Raw genomic sequence first — 23,144 nt, forward strand, 5'->3', positions numbered from 1 at the left:
AGCAAAGAACTTGGCAGCACTGTGACAGGAGAAAGGCGAGCTGCGGGCTATCAGAGGTTTCCCCTGCTCGCCCTCCCCCTTCTCCTGTCAGGGAGAAGAGATGGCCGCTTTCACTAGCTTCCCAGGCCAGCTTCCTGCCCGCTCCATTCCTTCCCTAGTGGCCATAACTGAGAGCCAATCAAAGGAGACTAGGAGAGGAGAGCATCATGGGACATGTAGTCCCGAAGATTGGCCCCATTTTCCACAGGGTGGAATGCTACAGCTTGATCAAGAGAGAGATTGAGAGACTGCAGCCTGGAAAAAAGCTGAGGGAGTGAGTGCTACAGGACAAAGAAAGAGGAGTGTGCTGGGCAGAAGCCAGAGATAGAGTCACGCTGCCCAGCACCCTCAAAGAGAGAGTCACGCTGCCCAGCACCCTCAAAGAGAGAGTCACGCTGCCCAGCGCCACCAGAGAGAGAGCCATGCTGCCCAGCGCCACCAGAGAGAGAGCCACGCTGCCTAGTGCCACCAGAGAAAGCTGCACTGCTCAGCACCACCAGAGAGAGAAAGACTGAGCCACTGCCAGGGTACATACATGCTACACTACTGACCAGAGTCACCCCCGGGAACCCAGAGTGAGCGATCGTCCAGCCGGAGAGATCACTTCTGTAGTTTCACTGGGTTTGGTAGGAGGGCCCGTCGGCCATTATTCATTACTTATCCTAGGGATTGTACTACGCCTGCAGTCTCTGACCATGATAATGTGATAATGACATTATCGAAAAGGGGCGGCGCATGGGTGACCCTAAAATGATGCCCCCCTGAAAAAAGTTCTCAGGATGCCCATGGCTATACCCCTACTACACTTAAACTGTTACTAAACCCAGGACCCCACATTCACTATATCTGGTCTCCTACAGTACACAGAACATGGAAAAGCAATTATTTTAGTAATTACTAAACCCAGGACCCCATATTTACTACATCTGGTCTCCCACAGTACACAGAAATGCAATTTTTTAGTAATTATAAACTGCTAAGTACCTTTTCTCATCAGCAGTATGTAGCAGCCTTGTGACTTCTATCAGTGTCTGGTTAAAACTTGTATGAGGAGTATTCATTTCATTTTTTTCCTGTGAGGCTGCAGGGTCACTGACCCTCTGCCTGGACAACTGCTGATTGGCCCTGTGCTGATCACATGCACCCTCCCAAAAAAAAAAAACTGAGCATATGCAGAGTGACTCCAAAGGCTCTGTTCTAATAGGAGATGAATTGGGGTCCGTGGCAAAAGGGGAGGATCAGAGAAGAGAAGAGAGGATCAAACAGCCTTTTTACACAATGCAGTTGTTGAATGAGGCCTATGAGAATCACTTGTTACCACATTCTATGAATGAGGCAATAATCATAGTTCTTCCCAAACCAGGCAAAAACACACTGCATCCAGATTTTTATCATCCGATATCCTTTTTTACATCCAATATTACATTTTTATCAAGGGTACTTGTGAACAAATTAGCAACAGTAATTCAGATAATGGTACACACAGATCAGTCAGGTTTCATCCCAATTAGATCTACTGCTGTTAATCTTCACAGAATGTTTCTAAATGGTCAAATTCACACTGATAATTCAGGTTTGGGTGGAAGGCAGTGCTGGACTGGTGCCACTGGAGGCTGTCTAGCAGCAGATTACTGTGTGGAGGGTATAGAGGGAATTGCTTCCAATGAGTTATATCCCAATTGTAGATGGTAGGTGAAAGACTACATTGGGGTCTAGGGCTGCTACCTTTCTGATAATGACAATAGGGGCGTTATCACAGGGAACACTTGGGCGATTGGAGAGGAGCACCCGATGTCCAAGAAAAGTCTCACTTGATGATTTTTTATAGTTTATTGATGATAAAAGTAAACAGGTAGAGTCAACATGTTTCGGGGGAATTACATCCCCCTTCTTCGGGGCTGTATTTCTTGGGGAATGGTTAGACTCTGAGAGGGTTAAATATATATTTGATCAGCAGCTCTGCACTATGCGGGGGTTGTGAATCAGAGACAGGCTGAAGCAGATGTATGTATTTACACTAGGGTTCAAGTTAAACATGAGTTCGACTCGAACAATGTCTGTTCGCCAGCGAACAATTTGGGGTGTTTGCGGCAAATTCAAAAGCCACGGAACACCCTGAAAAAGTATATGGGAGAATTCTAAAGTGCTAATTTTAAAGGTTAATTTTCAAGTTATTGTCCTAAAAAGTGTTTGGGGACCTGGGTCCTGCCCCAGGGGACATGTATCAATGCAAAAGTTTAAAAAACTGAAGTTTTTTTCTGAAGCAGTGATTTTAATAATCCCTAAAGTGAAACAATAAAAGTAAAATATTCCTTTAAATTTCGTACCTGTGGGGTGTCTAAAGTATGCATGTAAAAGTAGCGTATGTTTCCCGTGCTTAGAATTGTCCCTGCACAAAGTGTCATTTCTGAAGGAAAAAAAGTAATTTAAAACTTGTCAGTCCCGGCAATACAGAGAAAAGTAATTGAATTTTTTTTTTTTCAATGACTTGTCTCTGTATTGCCGGGACCGACAATTCATTAATAGTGGGAGTAGTTTTAAATATTTTTTTTTTCATTAAAAAATGACATTTTATGCAGGGAACCAAAATTAAAAAAATAAATAAAATGTGTGGGGGTCCCCCCAAATTCCATATCAGGCTCTTCAGGTCTGGTATGGATATTAAGGGGAACCCCACGTAATTAAAAAAAAAATACGTGGGGTTCCCTTAAGGCAGGGGTCTCCAAACTTTCTAGACAAAGGGGCAGTTTACTGTCCTACAGACTTTGGCCATTGGAATTAGAAAAAGTCCCAACATCTATGGGAAAAAAACAATGCCCCATCTTTGTGTCAGTGGGAGGAATTTTGCCCCATTGTTGGTTATATTGGACGCCGTTGTCAATGTCATTGGGAGAAATTGTGTTCCATTGTTAGTGTTATTGGGAGGAATTGTGCTTGTTCATTGTGTCAGTGGGGGAATTTACGCCCACTCATTCTTGTCAGTGGGAAGAATTATGCTCCATTATTGGTATTAGGGGATGAATTATTGCTTCAAGGGCCAGATAAAAGCAAGCAAAGAGCCACATCTGTCCCCCGGGCCGCAGTTTGGAGACCACTGCCTTAAGGGACAATAACTTCCATATAAAGCTTTAAAATTAGCACTTTTGATTTTTCATGTTCGTGTCTCATAGACTTTGACGGTGTTCATGTGTTCGAACAAATTCTTTGCCTGTTGAACCGAACGGGAGGGTGTTCGGCTCATCCCTAATTGATACATGTATACAGTGTATACACAAAAGTTAGTGTTGCTGAGCAAGCATTCCCCAAAGACTAGCCATAAAAAATCTTCCAAAAGAGCTTCTATGGTTTTACATTCAAACATTAACCACTTAAGCCCCGGACCAGTTGGCTGGCCAATGACCAGAGCACTTTTTGCAATTCGGCACTGCGTCGCTTTAACTGACAATTGCATGATCGTGCGATGTGGCTCCCAAACAAAATTTCACGTCCTTTTTTTCCCCAAAATATAGATTTCTTTTGGTGGTATAAACAAAAATAGAGCGACAATTTGGAAAAAAAAACAATATTTTTTACTTTTACTAAAACATTTTTTTCCCTCAGTTTAGGCCGATATGTATTCTTCTACATATTTTTGGTAAAAAAACAATCACAATAAGTGTGTATTGATTGGTTTGCGCAAAAGTTATAGCGAATAGGGGATTTTTTTTGGCATTTTTAATAAGGTTTTTTTTTACTAGTAATGGTGGCGATCAGTGATTTTTTATAGTGACTGCGAAATTATGGCGGACACATCGGACACTGTTGACGCCATTTTGGGACCATTGTCATTGATACAGCGATCAGTGCTATAAAAATGCACTGGTTACAGTAAAAATGACACTAGCAGTGAAGGGGTTAACCAGCAGGGGGAACTGAAGGATTTAAGTATGTCCTAGGGAGTGCTTCTAACTGTAGGGGGAATGGGCTGTGTGTGACACGACACTGATCACCACTCCTGATTACAGAGAGCTGTGATCAGTGTCCTGTCACTAAGAAGAATGGGGAAATGCTTGTACATCAGCAATTCCCCGTTCTTCCTCTCCGTGAGACGATCGCGGGTATTCCCGCGGTTGGACTCACGTAGCTCGCAGCGGGCGCGCCCACAATGCCGCATGTTAAAGGGGACATATATATACGTCAATCTGCCCACAGGAGGCTTTGTGTCGATGTATATATGCGTGAGCCGGTCGTTAAGCTGTTAAAGGAATAATACATGTAGAATCCCAAAATTAGTAATTAAGCTTATTACTGAAAATGAGTCACAGTAATTGTCAACTAGTAATTAATCTACAGGGTTGACAGTTAAATGTAATCATATAAACTACATTTAGTTATTTTCAATTTGACAGGGTTTTAGAAAAGTCTCTAGCTTTTGAGTATTTCATTGAAATGAGAAAAAAAAGTAAGAAAAGAGAAAAAACAGGCGGGGATCACCTTTTCAAGTTTGCAATCAGAAAGTTTTTAGGGTTATCTATTTTTTATAGAATGTGAGGTACGTTGTTGAAACATCTTACATATGATATAATTCATTCCAATTGTATCCACAAATCAAAGGGCATTACCCTGTAACCGGTACCCCAGGTATTAACAGGTACCAAAGGTATTTACAGGTACCCCAGGTATTAACACGTATGCTTTACCGAGCATCCCAGAAGGTAAGGATAGAGGCTCCTCCTCCACCATGTCCTCTCTGGTTGTCATGATTATCAACAAACACCAAGGCTCTGTCACTAGGTATAAATCCCCAGCCTTCTCCCCAGTTCCTGTATAAAGAAAAAAAAAAGAAACATTGTATACAATATATCTTGCAAGAAATACTTTGTGCGCACATTGTTTCCTGTCATACGCTTACTTCAAATAAGCTAGCTTTTCCCCATCCCATCTGCGGAACACTTTTCCAAGTTTGGCCCCGTATTTGAACTCTGTGATACGTCCAATGTTGATGTAGTCACTTGCTGAGATACCTTCTCCACCCAGATCAATCACCTGCAAGACAACCTTATTAGTTTTGAGACATTTGCCCCACATAAACTTCTGTTTCCACACTCTATCCCGAAACATGACATGATGAAAATGCTTTAAAGCGGGGGTTCACCCTAAAAAAAAAAAAAATTGTTCTACCATGTCATCCAGCATACTAGCGCGAGCTACAGTATGCCTTTATTTTATTTTTTTGCGCTGTACTCACAGTTTAATCCCGTAGTTAAGTTTCAGACTCCCCGTGAGGAGTAGGCGTTCCTATGCAGAGGGGAACATGATTGACGGCCGGCTTTGGCGCGTCACGCTTCCCGAAAATAGCCGAAATAGGACTTGGCTCTTCACGGCGCCTGCGCAGTCAGCTCCTAGTCTGTGCGCAGGCACCGTATAGCGCCGTGAAGAGCCGAGTCCTACTCCGGCTATTTTCGGGAAGCGTGACGCGCCATAGCCGGCCGTCAATCATGTTCCCCTCTGCATAGGAACGCCCATTCCCCGCGGGGAGTCTGAAACTTAACTACGGGATTAAACTGTGAGTACGACGCAAAAAAATTAAATAAAGGCATACTGTAGCTCACGCTAGTATGCTGGATTTTATGGTAGAAACTTGTTATTTAGGGTGAACCACCGCTTTAAGTAGAAATTTCATGAGAAAAGTTTACTGCCCATCAGGTAATTCCAATCCCCTTCCGCATCCTGTGCAAAAATTGCTAGGTGTTTACAAAAAAATCATTCTTAGAAGATTCAGGATCCTCGGCTTTCCCAGGAGGCTGCAGTGAGGTTTGATGACATCACTGGCACATAAAGGCAAGAAATCTGAATTTAAAGGAAAGACATTTGTTGACAATTCTATTTAAAGTATAACTAAAGGCAAAAGATATTTTTTTTGTTTTAGCGTAGAGATGGATTATAACACCTGTCAGTTTTTATTGCTGTCTGTGCCCCAGACAAGGAAATTCATCCTCTCTAATGTTCCTGTTTACCATTATCATTGAAAGTGAAAGTAAAAGAAAATCCTGAAGTTTGAGTTATCCCCAGAAAAGTATTAGAAGGGAAATTTTCCAATGGGGACACTAGTTAGCTCTGGTGACTAAGGGGGTCCCCAAGGAATTCCCTTTAATTTGCAGGGATTTTCTCTCATGGGACAGGAAGTGAAAGGAAAAGTCTGCAATGGGAAACAGATGGATGGAGAAAAAAAGGGTTTGTAACCCTCCCTTATGCAATCCAAAATGAAAAACAAAAGAAGAAAATTGTATCCTACATACCGTAATTTTTTTGCCTGGTGCCTATCCATGGCAGCATACATATGATAGTAGCTCCGCCTACTTCCCCCCACAGAACCAATGCATAGCTATAAAAAGTTAACACCCACACGACAGCCTATTCCCTGTACATTGCTAGGAATGAACTGGGTGGGTTTAGTATGCGGACATGGCTAGGCACCAGAAAAATAAAATTATGGTAAGTAGGATACAATTTTCTGTTTTCCTGGTGCCTCCATGGCAGCATACGTATGATAGATCAATAACTAGCTATCAGGGTGAGAAACTTCAGCAAGAAAGTGAGTAAGCTACTGGCTTCCTGCCAAAGACAGGTGAGGACTATTAAGCCCATCAGTAGTGCTGAAAGAATGTGCCATAAAAGAACTGTCTGCCATGTCGGCTGACATCTTACTACGGGATATGTAAGCATATGCCCACAGGCTTTTGATGCCATGACAACAGCAAAGCTGTGAACATCCTGCAGCTCAAAGAGCTTCCCCAATAATTATTATACCAGAAGCTGGCTTCAGATAAGGGTGGATGTCTGCCTGATAGAAAAAACGAATTGAGCACCATCCGCACCAACATTCAAATCCCCAGGACAGGCCCCCGGTGCGCACCCCCTCTCAAGGGGACACGCCCCCAAAGTCTGCGTCAAAATTCACAGTGCAGACAGAAATAGGACAACAGACAGCACCTAAATACTCCCGCAGCAAGTGTGTTAATCTGGCTACAATCACCCCAAGCCCCTGGTAGAACACAGGGAAAGTGAGGATAGAAGCCTAGGTGGCAGCCTTACCAATCTGTTAAACTGTTATCTGTAGCCAAAAGCTCAAGATGCACTCATAGCTTAGAGTGCATCTTGTCAGTACAGGACGGAACCTGAACCCTAGGCCATGGAGTTGGTTAATGGTCTGCTGAGTCAACTTGACATGATGGAGCTAGAAATCAAAGCATCAGTACAGGATCCATCTTGAAACACAAAAGAGGAACGTAAAGGCTGAGAGATACATTTTCCATCCCGACCACATCCAACCAAGAGACATAAACTTCTGTTGGGTGAACTGGATGCAGATCAAGGGACTAAATAGGAACTACATAAGGATGTCCTGTTTGAGGAGACAGATATAAACTAACCAGGGCAAAATGGAGAACTGGTTTCTAGTAACCTTGTCTTATGTTAAACCTGTGAAAGGTTCCATGCCAGACAAGGTCACCAGCATTGAACAGTCACCTCCCCAAGTGAAGGCTATGAGTAAACTACACATGGGCAGCAGCATTAACAGCCAAATGCTAGCCTAGGACCAGCTGCAGAAGAGGACTTGTCTAGCGAAGAGACTTTGGGAGAAAGTCCTGAGGCTTACACCAAGATAAGCAAATCATCACATTTCTAGCAACAGATTTAACATGAAGTGGTAGGCCCCAGCATTTAGTATCAAGGGATTTCTAGACTCCGTGATGCTCGGTCTCAGAATTTGAGCTTCAATTTTCAGCGGTGAAAGGCAGTTTGAAGCTAGATGGTAAAAAACATTCCTTAGGAACAGATGATCCTGATCCAGTAGATCCCTCGGAGCAACTGTCCAGTGCCCCTTTTAGGTTGCAGTACCACATCTGCCTCAACTATCAACCTGAAACACTGGAATTCTTTCCATTCCAAACATGCAAGACAAATAAGGGAAGGAAGTCAGAGTAGCATCCTACCAGAGGACCACTGCAACTGAGCAAAAACTGCCTAGCCTTTAGTTTGACTTCAGGGGGTCCCATAGTCAACCTCTGAAGTTGCCTACCTGGGACACACCTCCAGAAATAGCTCCAGGGGTAGAAATAAATCTCACAGGTTTAGGCACTGCTGTCAGATGCAGTCTGCCGACCAAGATGTATACCTAGAATGCTCATGACTGACAAGGCTGGAGCCTGACTTTTTGCCAGGGATACCAATCTAGCCTTTTGCAACTGAAAACTCGGAATCCACCTGAAAATTGAAGTACACCACCTTTATGGCATTGTCTGCTTGTATCCAGATTATATAAAACAACCCAGAAATTCTGGATGTTACCTTGGAAAAGACAATGCCAAAGGGTCAAGGTCTCATCCCCAGAATGATTCCCTGTCTGAGGTGTCTTTCCACTGCCATTCCTTAAAACAATAAGAGAAGACTTCCTTGTTCTAGAGCCAGACCCCTGGGTCTCAGCAATAGGGAAATCACCTGAGCAAAGACTGAGTCAACTTGTCCCTCAAAGAACAGAGGCCTGTAAAAGCCTGGGGTGAAACCAGGCCAAATGAATTGCCTCACATGAGGCTTCCCTCAGTTCTAGTCTTCTCCTACAAAAGTGGAGATCCAGATCGCTCCTGGTACAGCTTGAATCTGAGACTAGACTGTGTAAAATTATCAATGAGAAAAAGCACTCTGCCCTGAGCTGTGAGTAGCGCCACCCAGACATTCCCAAAATGAGTTGGTTCCTGTGACAATCTCTGAACCTCCAAATCCAAATTTCTGGAATATCTGGAGGACCATGTCAGGTTGCTTAATAGCGCCTGCACCAATAATTATCAATCTAAGGATCTCTCTATTTCAAGAAGGCATTGAGGCTAGTACTACCATCCAAAAACATGAGGTGCTGACCAATAGACAAGGAACAGGATCCCAGAATAGTAGTGCATGGGTCCAAAAGCAAGGCGCAGAAATGCTTAAGGGATGGGAACATTAATTTTCTTTGATGCCTGCCAAGCCAGAAAGTGTCCCAGGCGAAGGGAGGCAATGCAAATTATATATTTTTTTTATGGAAACTCGCATCTGAACCCAGCCCCTTTACAGTCTCTGGATCAAAGTTGCATCAAAAAGTCACATCAAGGTAGTGCAGGAACCCCTTTAAAGTCACTGCAACTTTAAATCACATTGATTGGAACGGGTGCCATTGAAACCAATGGGCTGTGATCTGTCATGTGACCCTGTGTCCACCAGTGGAAACTGAGCCCAAAGCTTTAGGTTGCATACCAGATAATTTGGATAGTGAACCTGTTACCACAATTGGGGCAGACACACCTTGACCCAGAAAACATTCAGAGGATATGCAGAGACCGCAAATGGAGAAGAGACGCTTATTAACCACTTCAATTCCAGGCACCCCCCCCCCCCCCTTCCTGCCCAAGCCAATTTTCAGCGATGTCACTTTTTAAATGACAATTGAGCGGTCATGCTACACTGGACCACAACAACATTTTTACCATTTTGTTCCCACAAATAGAGCGTTCTTTTGGTGGTATTCGATCACCTCTGCATTTTTATTATTGCTAAACAAATGAAAAAAGACCGAACATTTTGAAAAAAATTATGTTATACAATTTTGTAAATGAGTACGTTTTCTCCTTCACTGATGGGCACTGATGAGGCTGCACTGACAGGCACTGATAAGGCACCAATTAGATGGCACTGATGGGCACTGATGATGGGCATTGATAGGCAGCACTGATTGGCACTGATAGGCAGCACTGATAGGTGGCACTGATATGCAGCACTGATAGGCATTGATAGGTGGCACTGGTGGGCACTGATAGGTGACACATGGGCACTGAAAGGCTGCACTGATGGGTACTTATGGGTGGCACTGGCAGGCATTGCTGATGGGCACTTATTGGCATCTGTCTGGGCACTGATTGGCATATCCCTGGTGGTCAAGGGTGGCATACCTTGTGGGCGTTCTTTGTGGGCAACCCTGGTGATCCTGGCAGCATCCCTGGTGGTCCTGGGCAGGCATCCGCGGCGGGGCTGCACTGATAAACAATCAGCTCTCCTCTACTCGCGTCTGTCAGACACGAGTGAGCTGATAAATGGTACTTCCTGTTTACACTGTAATCAGCCATGATTGGACACGGCTGATCACATGGTAAAGAGCCTCCGTCAGAGGCTCTTTGTTGAGATTGGTGATGCGATGTGTCAGACAGACACGGTGCACCACTGATCGCCTAAGTGCATGCTCCATTGGGCGCGCAATCACGGCTTATCCTGCTGGAGGTCATATGAACCATGTGGATCTTTGTTATGCAGTGAGCTTATAGTTCAGGGAAGCTGGAACACTGGCATTTATTCAAATTCCTATTATAGTTATACACTAGTGTCAGATATGACTTTTATTGGTTATTGTTTATGAAGCCCACATTGAAACATGCACCAAAAAAATCAGTTCTCTACCAATTTCTGATTTCTAATTTGGCTCTGTGAGCTACCCTTCTACAGTATATGAAGAAGATATGACTACAACATAGAATTGTGTGCACCAAACACAAGGGAATAATATTGATACATATAAGTAGAGCTGTAAGTTAGAAAGGCCACAATTTTGTGTTTGCAATGGACTGTGCCATGAGTGAAAATGAAGGATGACGATTTTTAAGGATGCAGTACATGTTTGCTTTTGTAGCTCCCATACTTCTTTAAAGGTACATGTTTCAACCCTTTTTAATATGTGCACTTAATAATAGATACATTTGCAACTGGTAGACACAGCAGTGCTTTCTGCTAAACGTACTTCCTGGTAGATAAACGGTTGAGTGCCATCTGGGAACCATTTAGTGTTCAAGTTGTTCAGCTTCCTGGAAACTGCAAGAATGTCTCCAGGCCACATGTGCTTAGCTGCATCCAGCCTGAACCCAGCTACTCCAATGTCAATCAGACGATTTAAGTAATCTGCAATCTTTGTCCGAACATATTCTTTTTCCATTGCTAAGTCCAGTAGGCTCACCAGCTGACAGTCTCTCACCTGTGTATGCAAGAATTCAGAGAGAAATGTATGTTTACTAAGCTTACTGTGTTATAATTGAAGTTTTATTTAAAAAATATACTTTATAATTTTACATACACAATGTAAATTAACTGAACAGTATGTTGTTCATACGTACTAGTTGTACATTCATCAACAAAATCTAAAACAGAAGCAGAATTAACCTTCCTGTATTTATCATATCACAATTCAAGTTAGTTTTAAATAGATTTTTCCACCTCTATGTTGTCAGATATAGGAGAGTGATTTACAAAATTACTTCCAACTAGCAATGTGCAGAACAAAAAAATTGGTTTTGTTTTGTCTTTGGATGGATTTGTTAAAGCGGTGGTTCACCCACACTAACAACATTTTAGCATTAAATTAGGCATAGTAGCGCGAGCTACAGTATGCCTGTATTGATTTTTTTAGCCCGGTACTCACTGTGCAATCGAATATAGAAGATTCCGACTCCCCGTGGGGAATGGGCGTTCCTATCAAGAGGGAGGATGATTGACGGCCGGCTATGGCACGTCACGCTCCCCGAAGATAGCCGGAACAGGTCTCGGCTCTTCACAGCGCTATACCGCGCCTGCGCACAGACTATGCGCAGGCGCCATGAAGCGCCAAGTCCTATTTCGGCTATTTCCGGAGAAGCCTGACGTGCCATAGCCGGCCGTCAATCATCCTCCCTCTTGATAGGAACGCCCATTCTCCGCAGGGAGTCGGAATCTTCTATATACGATTGCACAGTGAGTACCGGGCTAAAAAAATCAATACAGGCATACTGTAGCTCGCGCTACTATGCCTAATTTAATGCTATAAAAAAAAAATGTTTTATTAGGGTGAACCACCGCTTTAAGTAAAAAAATGTGTTTAGCTGCATTCTTTATGTTAGAATCATTTGTTTTCATAATTATTATTTTTTTTTGTTTTCATTTTCAATTTGATTATAATTTTTGGGCTAGATTCAGCAACGATTTACGCCGGCGTATCCATAGATACGCCACGTAAATTCAAAGCTGCACCGGCGTATCTTCTTTCTGAAAGCAAGATACACCGGGCTAGATTCAGGTAGCTGCACCCCTTCTTACGGCGGCGCAGCGTTTCGTATTTACGCTACGCCGCCGCAACTTACAGGAGCAAGTGCAGTATTCACAAAGCACTTGCTCTGTAAGTTGCGGCGGCGTAGTGTAAATGGGGCTGGGGGGCGTGTTTTATGCCAATATGTGATGACCTGACGTGATTGACGTGCTTTACGAACGGCGCATGTGCCGTCCGTGTACATATCCCAGTGTGCATTGCTCCAAATGACGTCGCAAGGACGTCATTGGTTTCGACGTGAACGTAAATTACGTCCAGCCCTATTCGCGAACGACTTACGCAAACGACGCAAAAAAATCAAATTTCGAAGCGGGAACGACGTCCATACTTAACATTGGCTACGCCACCTAATAGCAGGAGCAACGTTACGCCGAAAAAGCCTAAGGCCCCATACACACGATAGAATTTATCCGCGAATACGGTCCAGCGGACCGTTTCCGCGGATAAATCCTCTCGAGGATTTCTGCAGATTTTAATGCGATGGAGTGTACTCACCATCGCATTGAAATCCGCGCCGAAATCCTCTGGCGATGACGTGTCGCGCCGTCGCCGCGATTATGACGCGGCGACGTACGCGACGCTGTCATATAAGGAATTCCACGCATGCGTCGAATCATTACGACGCATGCGGGGGATCCCTTCGGACGGATGGATCCGGTGAGTCTGTACAGACCAGCGGATCCATCCGTTGGGATGGACTCCAGCAGATGGATATGTTCTGCATGTCAGCAAATATTCGATCTGCTGGAATCCATCCCAGGGGAGATATATCCGCGGAAAAAGATCCGCTGGCGTGTACACACCATAGGATCTATCCGCTGAAACCCATTTGCTGGGATTTATCTGCGGATGGATTCTATGGTGTGTACGGGGCCTTACGCAGACGACGTAAAAAACTACCGCCGGGCGCACGTATGTTTGTGAATCAGCGTAACTAGGTAATTTGCATACTCTACGCCGAAAACGACAGAAGCGCCACCTAGCGGCCAGCGTGAGAATGCACCCTAAGATACGACGGCGTAAGAGACTGAAAAAGCATTCGATAGAATGCATTGGGAATATATATCAAAAACCTTAACTAAATTCGGCTTTAACAATTTTAATCCACTCAGCAATCATGGCATTATATACCCAGCCCAACGCAAAAGTCTACACTTCAGGTATCTTATCTAGAAACTTCCCATTAACTAATGGAACCAGACAGGGCTGCTCCCTATCCCCTATAATTTTTGCCTTAGCTATAGAACCCCTAGCAGAATACATTCGATCATCCCCGAACGTCAGAGGTGTTCCGATTGGCCAAGACGTGCACAAACTAGGACTATTCGCAGACGATATCATATTGACGCTGACAGAACCTGATATATCTCTGCCTACAATACACGCAATACTAGAAAAATTCAAAGATGTCTCATACTATAAAATCAATCAGGAAAAATGCTTTATCCTCCCTATGAACATACCAGACTCGAGAATCAACTCTCTACGCACAACAAATAAATACAATTGGGACAACAAATCGATAACATACCTAGGGATCCAACTCACATTTCCTCCAACCAAAATGTATGATGCCAATTTCCCCACACTTTTAGGCCAAATATCCCGTGACTTATCGCATATTCAAAAAACCAACTTATCCTGGGTTGGTAAAATAGCCGCTTTCAAGATGCAAACTTTACCTAAAATTTTATATCTCTTTAGATGCCTCCCCATACCAATTCCTGCCAAGTTCTTTAAACAACTAGACAGCAAACTTAGACAATTTATCTGGAACAAAAAAAAAAAAACCCAGAGTTGCTTTCTCGATCCTTACTACTAAAAAGAATTCCGGTGGAATGGGCCTCCCAGACATTAGAAATTATTATTTTGCTTCTATCTTAGATCAGATGAAACATTGGTTTAACCCAACAAATGACAAATTATGGGTAAACATTGAACGTCTAGCCACACACAATTTTGATCTCCCTTCTCTCGCAATAGCTAGCACCATTATCCCCAAAATAACAATCCTCAACCTAATAAGCATTAAAACTACTTTATTCTCTCAAAAAACAGACATGTAGAGAAAAGGGCTAAATTACATCTTCCCACAGAAGTCATTAATTATTGCAGAATCAGATTCTCTGTAAACGAGTGGATCAGTAATGGATATAATCTATACCAGAACCTACCCCCTAATGTTAAGAACATCATCGAGACTAAGGCCCCGTACACACGATAGAATCCATCCGCAGATAAATCCCAGCAAATGGGTTTCTGCGGATAGATCCTATGGTGTGTACACGCCAGCGGATCTGTTTCCGCGGAGAAATCTCCTCTGGGATGGATTCCAGCAGATCGGATATTTGCTGTGATGCACAACAAATCCATCTGCTGGAATCCATTCCAACGGATGGATCCGCTCGTCTGTACAGACTTACCGGATCCATTCGTCCAAAGGGATTCCCCGCACGCGTCGTAATGATTTGACGCATGCGTGGAATTCCTTATATGACAGCGTCGCGCCCGTCGCCGCGTCATAATCGCGGCGACGGCGCGACACGTCATCGCCAGAGGATTTCCGCGCGGATTTCAATGCGATGGTGTGTACACTCCATCGCATCGAAATCTGCGGAAATCTTTGAGAGGATTTATCCGTGGAAACGGTCCGCTGGACCGTATCTGCGGATAAATCCTCTCGTGTGTATGGGGCCTTAGATTGGTAAGTGTGCCCGACTGAAAGATTTCTCTCCCAGTAATTTGATCGAAAATCCCTTTGAACCTTTGGGAATTCCTCTCTCCTCAGAAAAATGATAACAAGAAAAGGTATATCTTTCTTTTACGATGTGTTATCCTCCCAACTGTTTACCAAAAACACAAATATGCTGAAATGGGAAAAGGATCTGGACCAGATTTTTTCCCAACTCAGCATTTCAAAAGCATTTCAAACAATAAGTAAGTCATCCTCTTCCATTGAACACTGGGATAATGCCCAAAAAATAATTAATAGATGGTACTTAACACCATAAAATTTATCCAAAATTTATCCAACAGCATCCGACATCTGTTGGAAATGTAACGAGCAAAGGGGAAACCTCCTGCACACGCTTTGGAGTTGCAAGACTCTAAAAAGTTTTTGGAACTCTATCTCATCCTTTATCGCCAATCTTACGGGTAACCTTACCAAGCTTACTCCTACCAACGCATTATTAGGTATAGATCTAGACAAATACCCCACTTTGTATAGGACTATTGTCTTACATATTTTGATAGCCTCAACAATTACAGTGGCCTCTCTATGGAAATCCGCAGACGCCCCAAACCTACCAATGGTCATCACCAGATTAAACACCCAAGCTCAATTAGAACTATTATTAGCCTATAAGAATGATTCTATAATCCCCTATCGTAGAAAATGGAAAATGTGGTTAACCCACCCGAAAGCTTCCAAATATTTAAAAGATTCCTTACTGTAATAATCTTCCTATAGTCTGAAGAATAACAGTATAAAATACTGAATCTTTGGTATAGATAATGACTAACGGCAGCCTTTATTTCAGTTTTCTCCATCCCTTCTCCCCCTCCTTTATTTGTCTTTACTTTAGCTGTATAGGTGTACCACTGATCATCTTGGTGACCTCCCAGTCCTACAGTTTGTACCCAATTGGGGTAGGCTGGCCTAGGTCGCCGAGTACCATATTCTTTTTCTGTTAAATGTTTGCCTGTACATGGTGATTATACTACTTAAGTTGTATATTGAATGCAACTACATCAAGTGTTGTAAATTGATAAACCCAATAAAAATTTATTGATAAAAAAAAATAAAATGCATTATTAATTATCCAATTATTCAAGTGGTCAAAAGATTGCTACTTAAGAAGCCAGGCCTCAATATGGTAATAAATCAGCTGGTAGAAACCAGGACATGACCCTCCTGCTCTCCATCAAATCCGGCCAATTCGTAACCAAGCCTCGATTATATATAATGCGCTCCAAACCTCCTTTTGAAAAGTAAATACATTACAAAATGAGACATGGATGTCAATAGAATCCAAACTTCGTTTTGAAGCTGCATGCAATCAGGGCAGCAAAAACTCATTTTGAAAAACAAGATGATAAGCTAGCTAAAAGCTAAGACTCATAATGATAATGATTCATTAGCGTAAGTATGGTTGAAAACCGGCTCGATGTTACGGATAGCAGGAGGGTCATGTCCTGGTTTTTATTAGTTGATTTATTACCATATCCATGCCTGGCTTCTTAAAGTGGATGTAAACCTGATTCATGAAATTTGAGCTGGGCTCATATATCTGCAGTGTTTTCTTATCTCATTTCAAAGCACCATAGTCCCTTAGCTGTCCGTTCTTTTGTTATCAGCCTGAAAACTTCTGACAAATTCTCAGTCACATGTGATAAAAGCAGCCAGAGTTTTGTATCAGGGAGGATGCTTAGCAGAGTGCTGAACGATTCAATGAACAGTGCTGAAAGTCTCTACCTATGTAGAGATGGGGTGTGTGCCTTTCCTCCAATCAGCTGTCTTGGCTGTATGCCCAGGCTTCACTGCAGTGCTAACCAGGAAGAGAAAATCTCCTAACAGGATTTGAACTTTCTAAAGAGTATATAAAGCTGAAGACAGCAGATATACATGTAAAACGTATGTAAGGAGATTTGTTTCATCCCTGCGTATCATCTGAGACTGTTCACTTCACTGGGTATATGTGAGGGTTTACATCCACTTTAAGCAGCCATCTTTTCACCACCGATTAGATAAATGCCAATGCATTTTAAGTCCTCCCCTGCTGGATACATATAAACACAACGTGGCTAATAACGACACATACATGCCCCAGATGATGTTAGCTGTGACAAAACATATAGGGCGGAGCCTACATACGTGCCATCTCTATGCTTGTCCTATATACACAAAATATCTCCATGCATTTTTTTTGCCTTGGATCGATTCATTATGCTTATTTTCTCAAATTTGATGTGAGTATTTTTAATCCCTTTACATATATGTTTATCACCATTAGCTCTGCATATGTTATGTTTTAGTTGTATTGCCTATATCTGACTGTTTTTGCTAGTGGCTTTTTTTGTCAGAGTGGTTTCTTCCCAACTTCACTAGAAGAAAAGTCAATATTTGAATACCAATTGGCTTTAAAACAGCATCAATTCCTTTAGGTACACGTGCACAATGTTTTTGAAGGAAATCAGAAATGGTCAGCAATATGTTTACATTTCAAATTTGTTTTCAAATTCCAACCAAATTTAGTTTGTTATAATTTATATTGGATTTGTGTTAATACATTTCTATTGTGATTCAGAAATTTGGATACATCCGAATTCCTGAATATCTAAAAATTTACAGAATTTCAAATCAGAACGAAACAAACTGCACATGTCTACTTCCAACTGTTTGCTTTTAAAAGCAAACAGATTAATCTCCCACTGGCTTCTTATTCCTGTTGGGTAATCTGAAATTAGGGAACATACTGTCAACACGTCCTCCTTTGAAAGAACCAAACAACCAAACTCATAGTTCTCATTATATCCCTAATGATGACTCAAAGTAGCATAAGTAAAACTGTACTTTACCTGATTAGCATCGTTGTAGTTCTCAACGCCACCACTCTCACTTTTACACTTTTTATCATTAAAGTCTGCACTAGAGTAAGGTACAGCTGGAAATTCCCTGTTATTTGTATGATATGCACTGCCACAAATAGATGAATTTCCTTTTCCAGCTCCAGATCCACACATATGGTTTATAACAGCATCAGCATAGATATAAACCTACAAAAAGAAAAATACACATAGAGACAAATAAATAAAACACAGTCTGACAAGTCTAATGGAAGGCTTGTGATCTTTATAAGACATATTTGCTACTTCCATTTGCCCAATACTTGGACTCTCTAATAGAGATGAGCCCGATGAGTCGAACATCGGGTGTTCACCCGTTTGCCGAATTTAGAACATTATGGGGCATTTGCGGGAATTAAGCACCCACGGAATGCCCCACAATGCACTGTGAGATCGTCAATGCACTGCGAAATCGCAGTGCATTGACGGCTGCAGATTTTGGGGACCCCAAAAGCACCCTCTCCATGTTGAGGGCATGTGGCCTGGTATGGTTCAGAAGGGGGGGCAATCTCTCATCCCCCCTTTTCCTGCGGCCTGCCAGGTTGCGTGCTCAGATAAGGGTCTGGTATGAATTTTGGGGGGGGGCCCCAACATGCCATTTTTTTATTTGGGCGCGGAGTTCCCCATAATATACATGCCAGAACTGGATTTTGGGGGGACCCCCACGCCATTTAAAAAAAAATCTTGCCGCGGGGCTCCCTTAATATTCATACCAGACCCAAAAGGCCTGGTAATGTACTGGGGGGGGGTGACTCACACTTTTTTTCCAATGATTTTTATCTATATTGCCGGGATCCGACAATATATTACAGCCGCGAGCAGTTTGAAATGACATTTTTTCCATTAGAAATGTAATTTTGCTGTGGTACTGTTATGAACGAAAAGATGCGCTACTTTGCAGTATGTACAATATTTAAAGGAACATTTCATTTTTATTGTTTCACATTAAGCATTATTAGCTTGTTTTGGACTGGCTCACATACTTTTACTGCTGCAGAATGGCTCTCCTGGGCAAAATCTCATACAGGTATGGCTTTGCCCAGAAGAGCCGCCAGAGGGTGCTCGCGCATGCCCTCTGCACAGCATGGGGACCCAATGAACATTTGTTGCCGGCCACGCATGATCGCATGCATGGGGATTTTTGTGTGTAAACACACAAATCCCTGTGCTGTCAGGGGAGAGGAGACAGATCGTGAGTTCCTACTAAGTAGGAACAACGATTTGTCTCCTCCTCTCGTCAGTCCTATCCCCATGCAATTAGAACCCGCTGAGGGAACACATATTTAACCCCTTGATCGCCCCCTAGTGTTAACCCCTTCGCTGCCAGTGACATTTACACAGTAATCAGTGCATATTTATAGCACTGATCTCTGTTAAAATGTCAATGGTCCCAAAAATGTGTCAACATTGTCGATCTGTCCGTCACAATGTAGCAATACCGCTAAAAATAGCAGATCACCGCCCTTACTAGCAAGAAAAAAATAATAATAAAAATGCCATAAATCTTTCCCTTAGTTTGTAGATGCTATAACTTTTGCGCAAACCAATCAATATACGCTTATTGCGTTTTTTTACCAAAAATATGTAGAATACATATTGGTCTAAACTCATGAAGAAATTTTTATTTTAAATCTGCGGGATATTTATTATAGCAAAAAGTAAAAAGAAATTTTGTTCAAAATTGTCACTCTATTTTTTTTTATAGCACAGAAAATAAAAACCACAGAGGTGATCAAATACCACCAAAAGAAAGCTCTATTTGTGGGAAAAAAGGACGCTAATTTTGTTTGGGTACAGCATTGCATGACCGTGCAATTGTCAGTTAAAGTGATGCAGTGCCAAATTGTAAAAAGTACGCTGGTCAGGAAGAGGGTAAAATCTTCCGGGGGCTGAAGCGGTTAAAATCACTGCTCCTGAAAAAAATGTCAGTTTTTTAAACTTTGTTTTGCATTGATACATGTCCCCTGGGGCAGGACCCAGATCCCCAAACACTTTTTATGACAATAACTTGCATATAGGCCTTTAAAATTAGCACTTTTGATTTTTCACATTCTTGTCCCATAGACTTAACGGTATTCGCATGTTCGCAAAAAAATAATGTCTGTTCGCATGTTCTGCTGCGCACCGAACCAGGGGGTGTTCAGCTCATCCCTATTCTTTAATTGAATGTCTCCAGAACATTAAATGTGTATTAGTAATATTTAAGAAAAAAATATTGCGCTTGTTAACAGTGAAAAAGAAAAAAGGGGGAAAGCAGCGATCAAAAAGTGTTATACTACACTATCAAATATGCAAAAAAAAGGGAAGAGATCGCGCTAAGTAAGTGATAAGTGAACAAAAAGTGACATAAAGTTCAATGAATAAATGTCCCGCCACAGAGGCAAGTAAATAAATTCTCCCAGGTGATAAACTCAATCCACAAGGAAAAGTGCTGGACAGAAAGATCCTCCACCAACGATATAAAAGCCTCTTACCGAATAGAATTGATCTCTGGTTTAAGAGAGATCAAACTGCGCATAAGAGGCATGAATGGATATCCCATAGGCAGCAATGGACAGCAACAGCGGTGAAATCCTAGTGAGTAATCTTTACAGATGCATCTCTCGATGGGTCATCCAGGGATATAAGAAAGCAAAAAGACTCCACATAGCGTAATAACGTCTTGGTTTAATGTCGAAATCAATAAAATAACACTTACATGTCAATGTAGGCAAACAAATAAAATTTGAGCCGGCCCGCTCGATACACAGCCTGTATCAGGTAAACAGTACGCGGTGACGTCAGCACGCCGCCTTTTTTGCATATTAGTAATATTGCTAATGTTTCATGCACAGGTGCTGATCACTCTTCAACAGTCACACCCTGTTCTAGTCATCACATTTAACTTGAAGACGTGTTTGCATATGCTAGATGTGGAGCTTGTCTCAGAACAGTTAGAAACTGAATGGTGAAATCACATTAGCATGTATCTAAATCAGAAATGAGTACCTGGTTGTTTGCCACCCTGCCCCTTAGAACACCACATTTAAAATCAAATAGAATATAGAAGTTCATACCCCCACATTGTTGCATCTGGTGACCATGTCTCTAAATTGCTGCTCATCCCCAGAACGTGTACAGATCTTATAGCTGACTGGTTGGTATCTTTCCCACCATGGTCTATCGGGGTTTTTGACGATAATGTTCTCACTAGGAGGAGAAATCTAAAAAAAAAAAAAAAACAAGTTAAGAAATACAGATGGCATTAAAATCAAGAACTATGATAAGAAATTGGTTATGTGTAGGACTTGGTTACAGTTCTCTGGGGCATTTCAGTCTGTCCCCGTTTGGACTTACCGATATTACCGCCTCATGCTGTACACAAACTATAATGCCGGGTACAGACGAGCAAACATGTACGATGAAACCGGTCCGTCGGACCGTTTTCACCGTACATGTCTGCCCGGGGATTTCTGTATGGTGGCTGTACTCACCATCATACCGAAATCCGCGCGTAAACAATACGCGGGGCGTGTCCGCGCCGTCGCCGTGGCGACGTGGGCGGCCCTGCCAGTTCAATGCTTCCACGCATGTGTCGAAGTCATTCGACGCATGCGAGGGATGGCGGGCGCTCGGACATGTACGGTAGGTCTGTACAGACGACCGAACATGTCCGAGCGGGCAGGATTTCAGCGGGCTGTTTTAAAACAAGCCCAGAAATATTTGCCCACTGGAAAAAGGCCCGGCAGGCAAATGTTTGCTGGAATCCTGCCCGCTTGGGCCTACACACGACCGAACATGTCTGCTGAAACTGGTCCGTGGACCAGTTTCAGCAGACATGTTCGGTCGTGTGTACGGCCCATTACAGGTAGATATCAGTACACCTGTTGGTGTTTTAGTTTTTTGTCTTGAGGCCAGGTTCACACTGGTCCGACAAATGCTCCGACATTGGGAGCTCATGTCGCATGACGTGTGAAAATCACTGTTTCCCTATGAGAGCCGTCTTAACTGGTCCGACACAAGTCGGTCCGACTTTGAAAATGCTCCCTGTACTACTTTGGTCCGACTTTGATCCTACTTAAGCCTATTGAATATCATTGAAGTCGGATCAAAGTAGGATCCTTGGGCCATATTCTCCTAGATTTCCCGCGGGCGGCGCGTAAGCCATTTACACTCTGCCGCCCCAACCTACAGGAGCAAGTGCTGTATTCCCCAAACACTTGCTCCGTAGTTTGGGGCGGCGGAGTGTAAATGGCCCAGCATAGCCACGCGTATCTCCAAGGGGGCGGCTTCTATTTAAATTAAGCGCGCCCCCGATTCTAACGAACTGCGCATGCGCCGGGCTTAAAATAGGCCAGTGCGCATGCGCCAGTTCTCGGCGTAAAACGTCAATGACGCCGACGTGTGCGTCATTGACGTAAAGTCGTATTCAAGAACGACTTAGGGAAACGACGTAGCCGACGGAAAAACACGACGAGGACCCGACGCCATACTTAACATGGCTTACGCGGGACTTGCGTAAACTTACCCCTCATATAGCAGGGGTAAGTTTACGCTTACGCAAACGACGTTAGCGACGGTTACGCGACGCAAATTCGTTCGGGAATCGGCGTATCAGGCTCATTTGCATAAACAAATAGACCTGAACGTAAACGCCATCTAGCGGCGGACGGAGTAATTACATTTAAGATCCGACAGTGTAAGTGACTTACACATGGCGGATCTTAAGTGTATCTATGCGAAAATGATTCTAAGAATCAGTCGCATAGATACACGGGCCAAAAAAGAGAGATACGATGGAGTATCCTGAGATGCTCCATCGTATCCTTACTCAGAATATGGCCCCTTGTCCTTACCATCCGACTTTTGACATCCGACATGTGATTACAGCAGCAGTAAAAGGAATTTATCTCACTCTGGGATTGTTTTGATTGGTCAAAGAACAAGTCAGACTATTACAAAGTCGGATCAAAGTAGTATCCTGTTCATAAAAGTCGGATGGATGCAGGACCAATGTAGGACCAATGTAGAACCGATGTCGCAGAGCAAAGTACGATGAAAGTTGTACTACTGTTGTGCAGTATAGTGTGAACCCAGCCTTAGGCCCCATACACACGATAGAATCCATCCGCTGAAAAATCCCAGCGAATGGGTTTCAGCGGATAGATCCTATGGTGTGTACACTCCAGCGGATCTGTTTCCGCGGATATTTATCCCCTGGGATGGATTTCCAGCGGATAAATATTTGATGACATGCTATCCGCTGGTCTGTATAGACTCACCGGATCCATCCGTCCGAAGGGATCCCCCGCATGCATCGTAATGATTCGACGCATGCGTGGAATTCCTTTTATGACAGCGT

At 43.0% G+C, this 23,144-nt stretch overlaps 1 protein-coding gene across 1 annotated transcript in view; it reads right to left on the minus strand.

The window, feature by feature from the left end:
- The window catches only part of LOC120945608 (pancreatic alpha-amylase-like), a 60,411-nt gene that overhangs the window by 16,951 nt on the left and 20,316 nt on the right, over nt 1–23,144 (minus strand). The window contains exons 2-6 of the mRNA XM_040359908.1: nt 20,860–21,006; nt 17,756–17,953; nt 10,841–11,071; nt 4,931–5,064; nt 4,719–4,841 (exon numbers count right to left, since the gene is read on the minus strand). Of these exons, the coding sequence (XP_040215842.1) occupies nt 4,719–4,841; nt 4,931–5,064; nt 10,841–11,071; nt 17,756–17,953; nt 20,860–21,006 (833 nt within the window). The remainder of the gene's footprint in view (nt 1–4,718; nt 4,842–4,930; nt 5,065–10,840; nt 11,072–17,755; nt 17,954–20,859; nt 21,007–23,144) is intronic.

The sequence above is a fragment of the Rana temporaria genome, chromosome 7, assembly GCF_905171775.1.
Source record: "Rana temporaria chromosome 7, aRanTem1.1, whole genome shotgun sequence".
Classification (NCBI taxonomy): domain Eukaryota; kingdom Metazoa; phylum Chordata; class Amphibia; order Anura; family Ranidae; genus Rana; species Rana temporaria.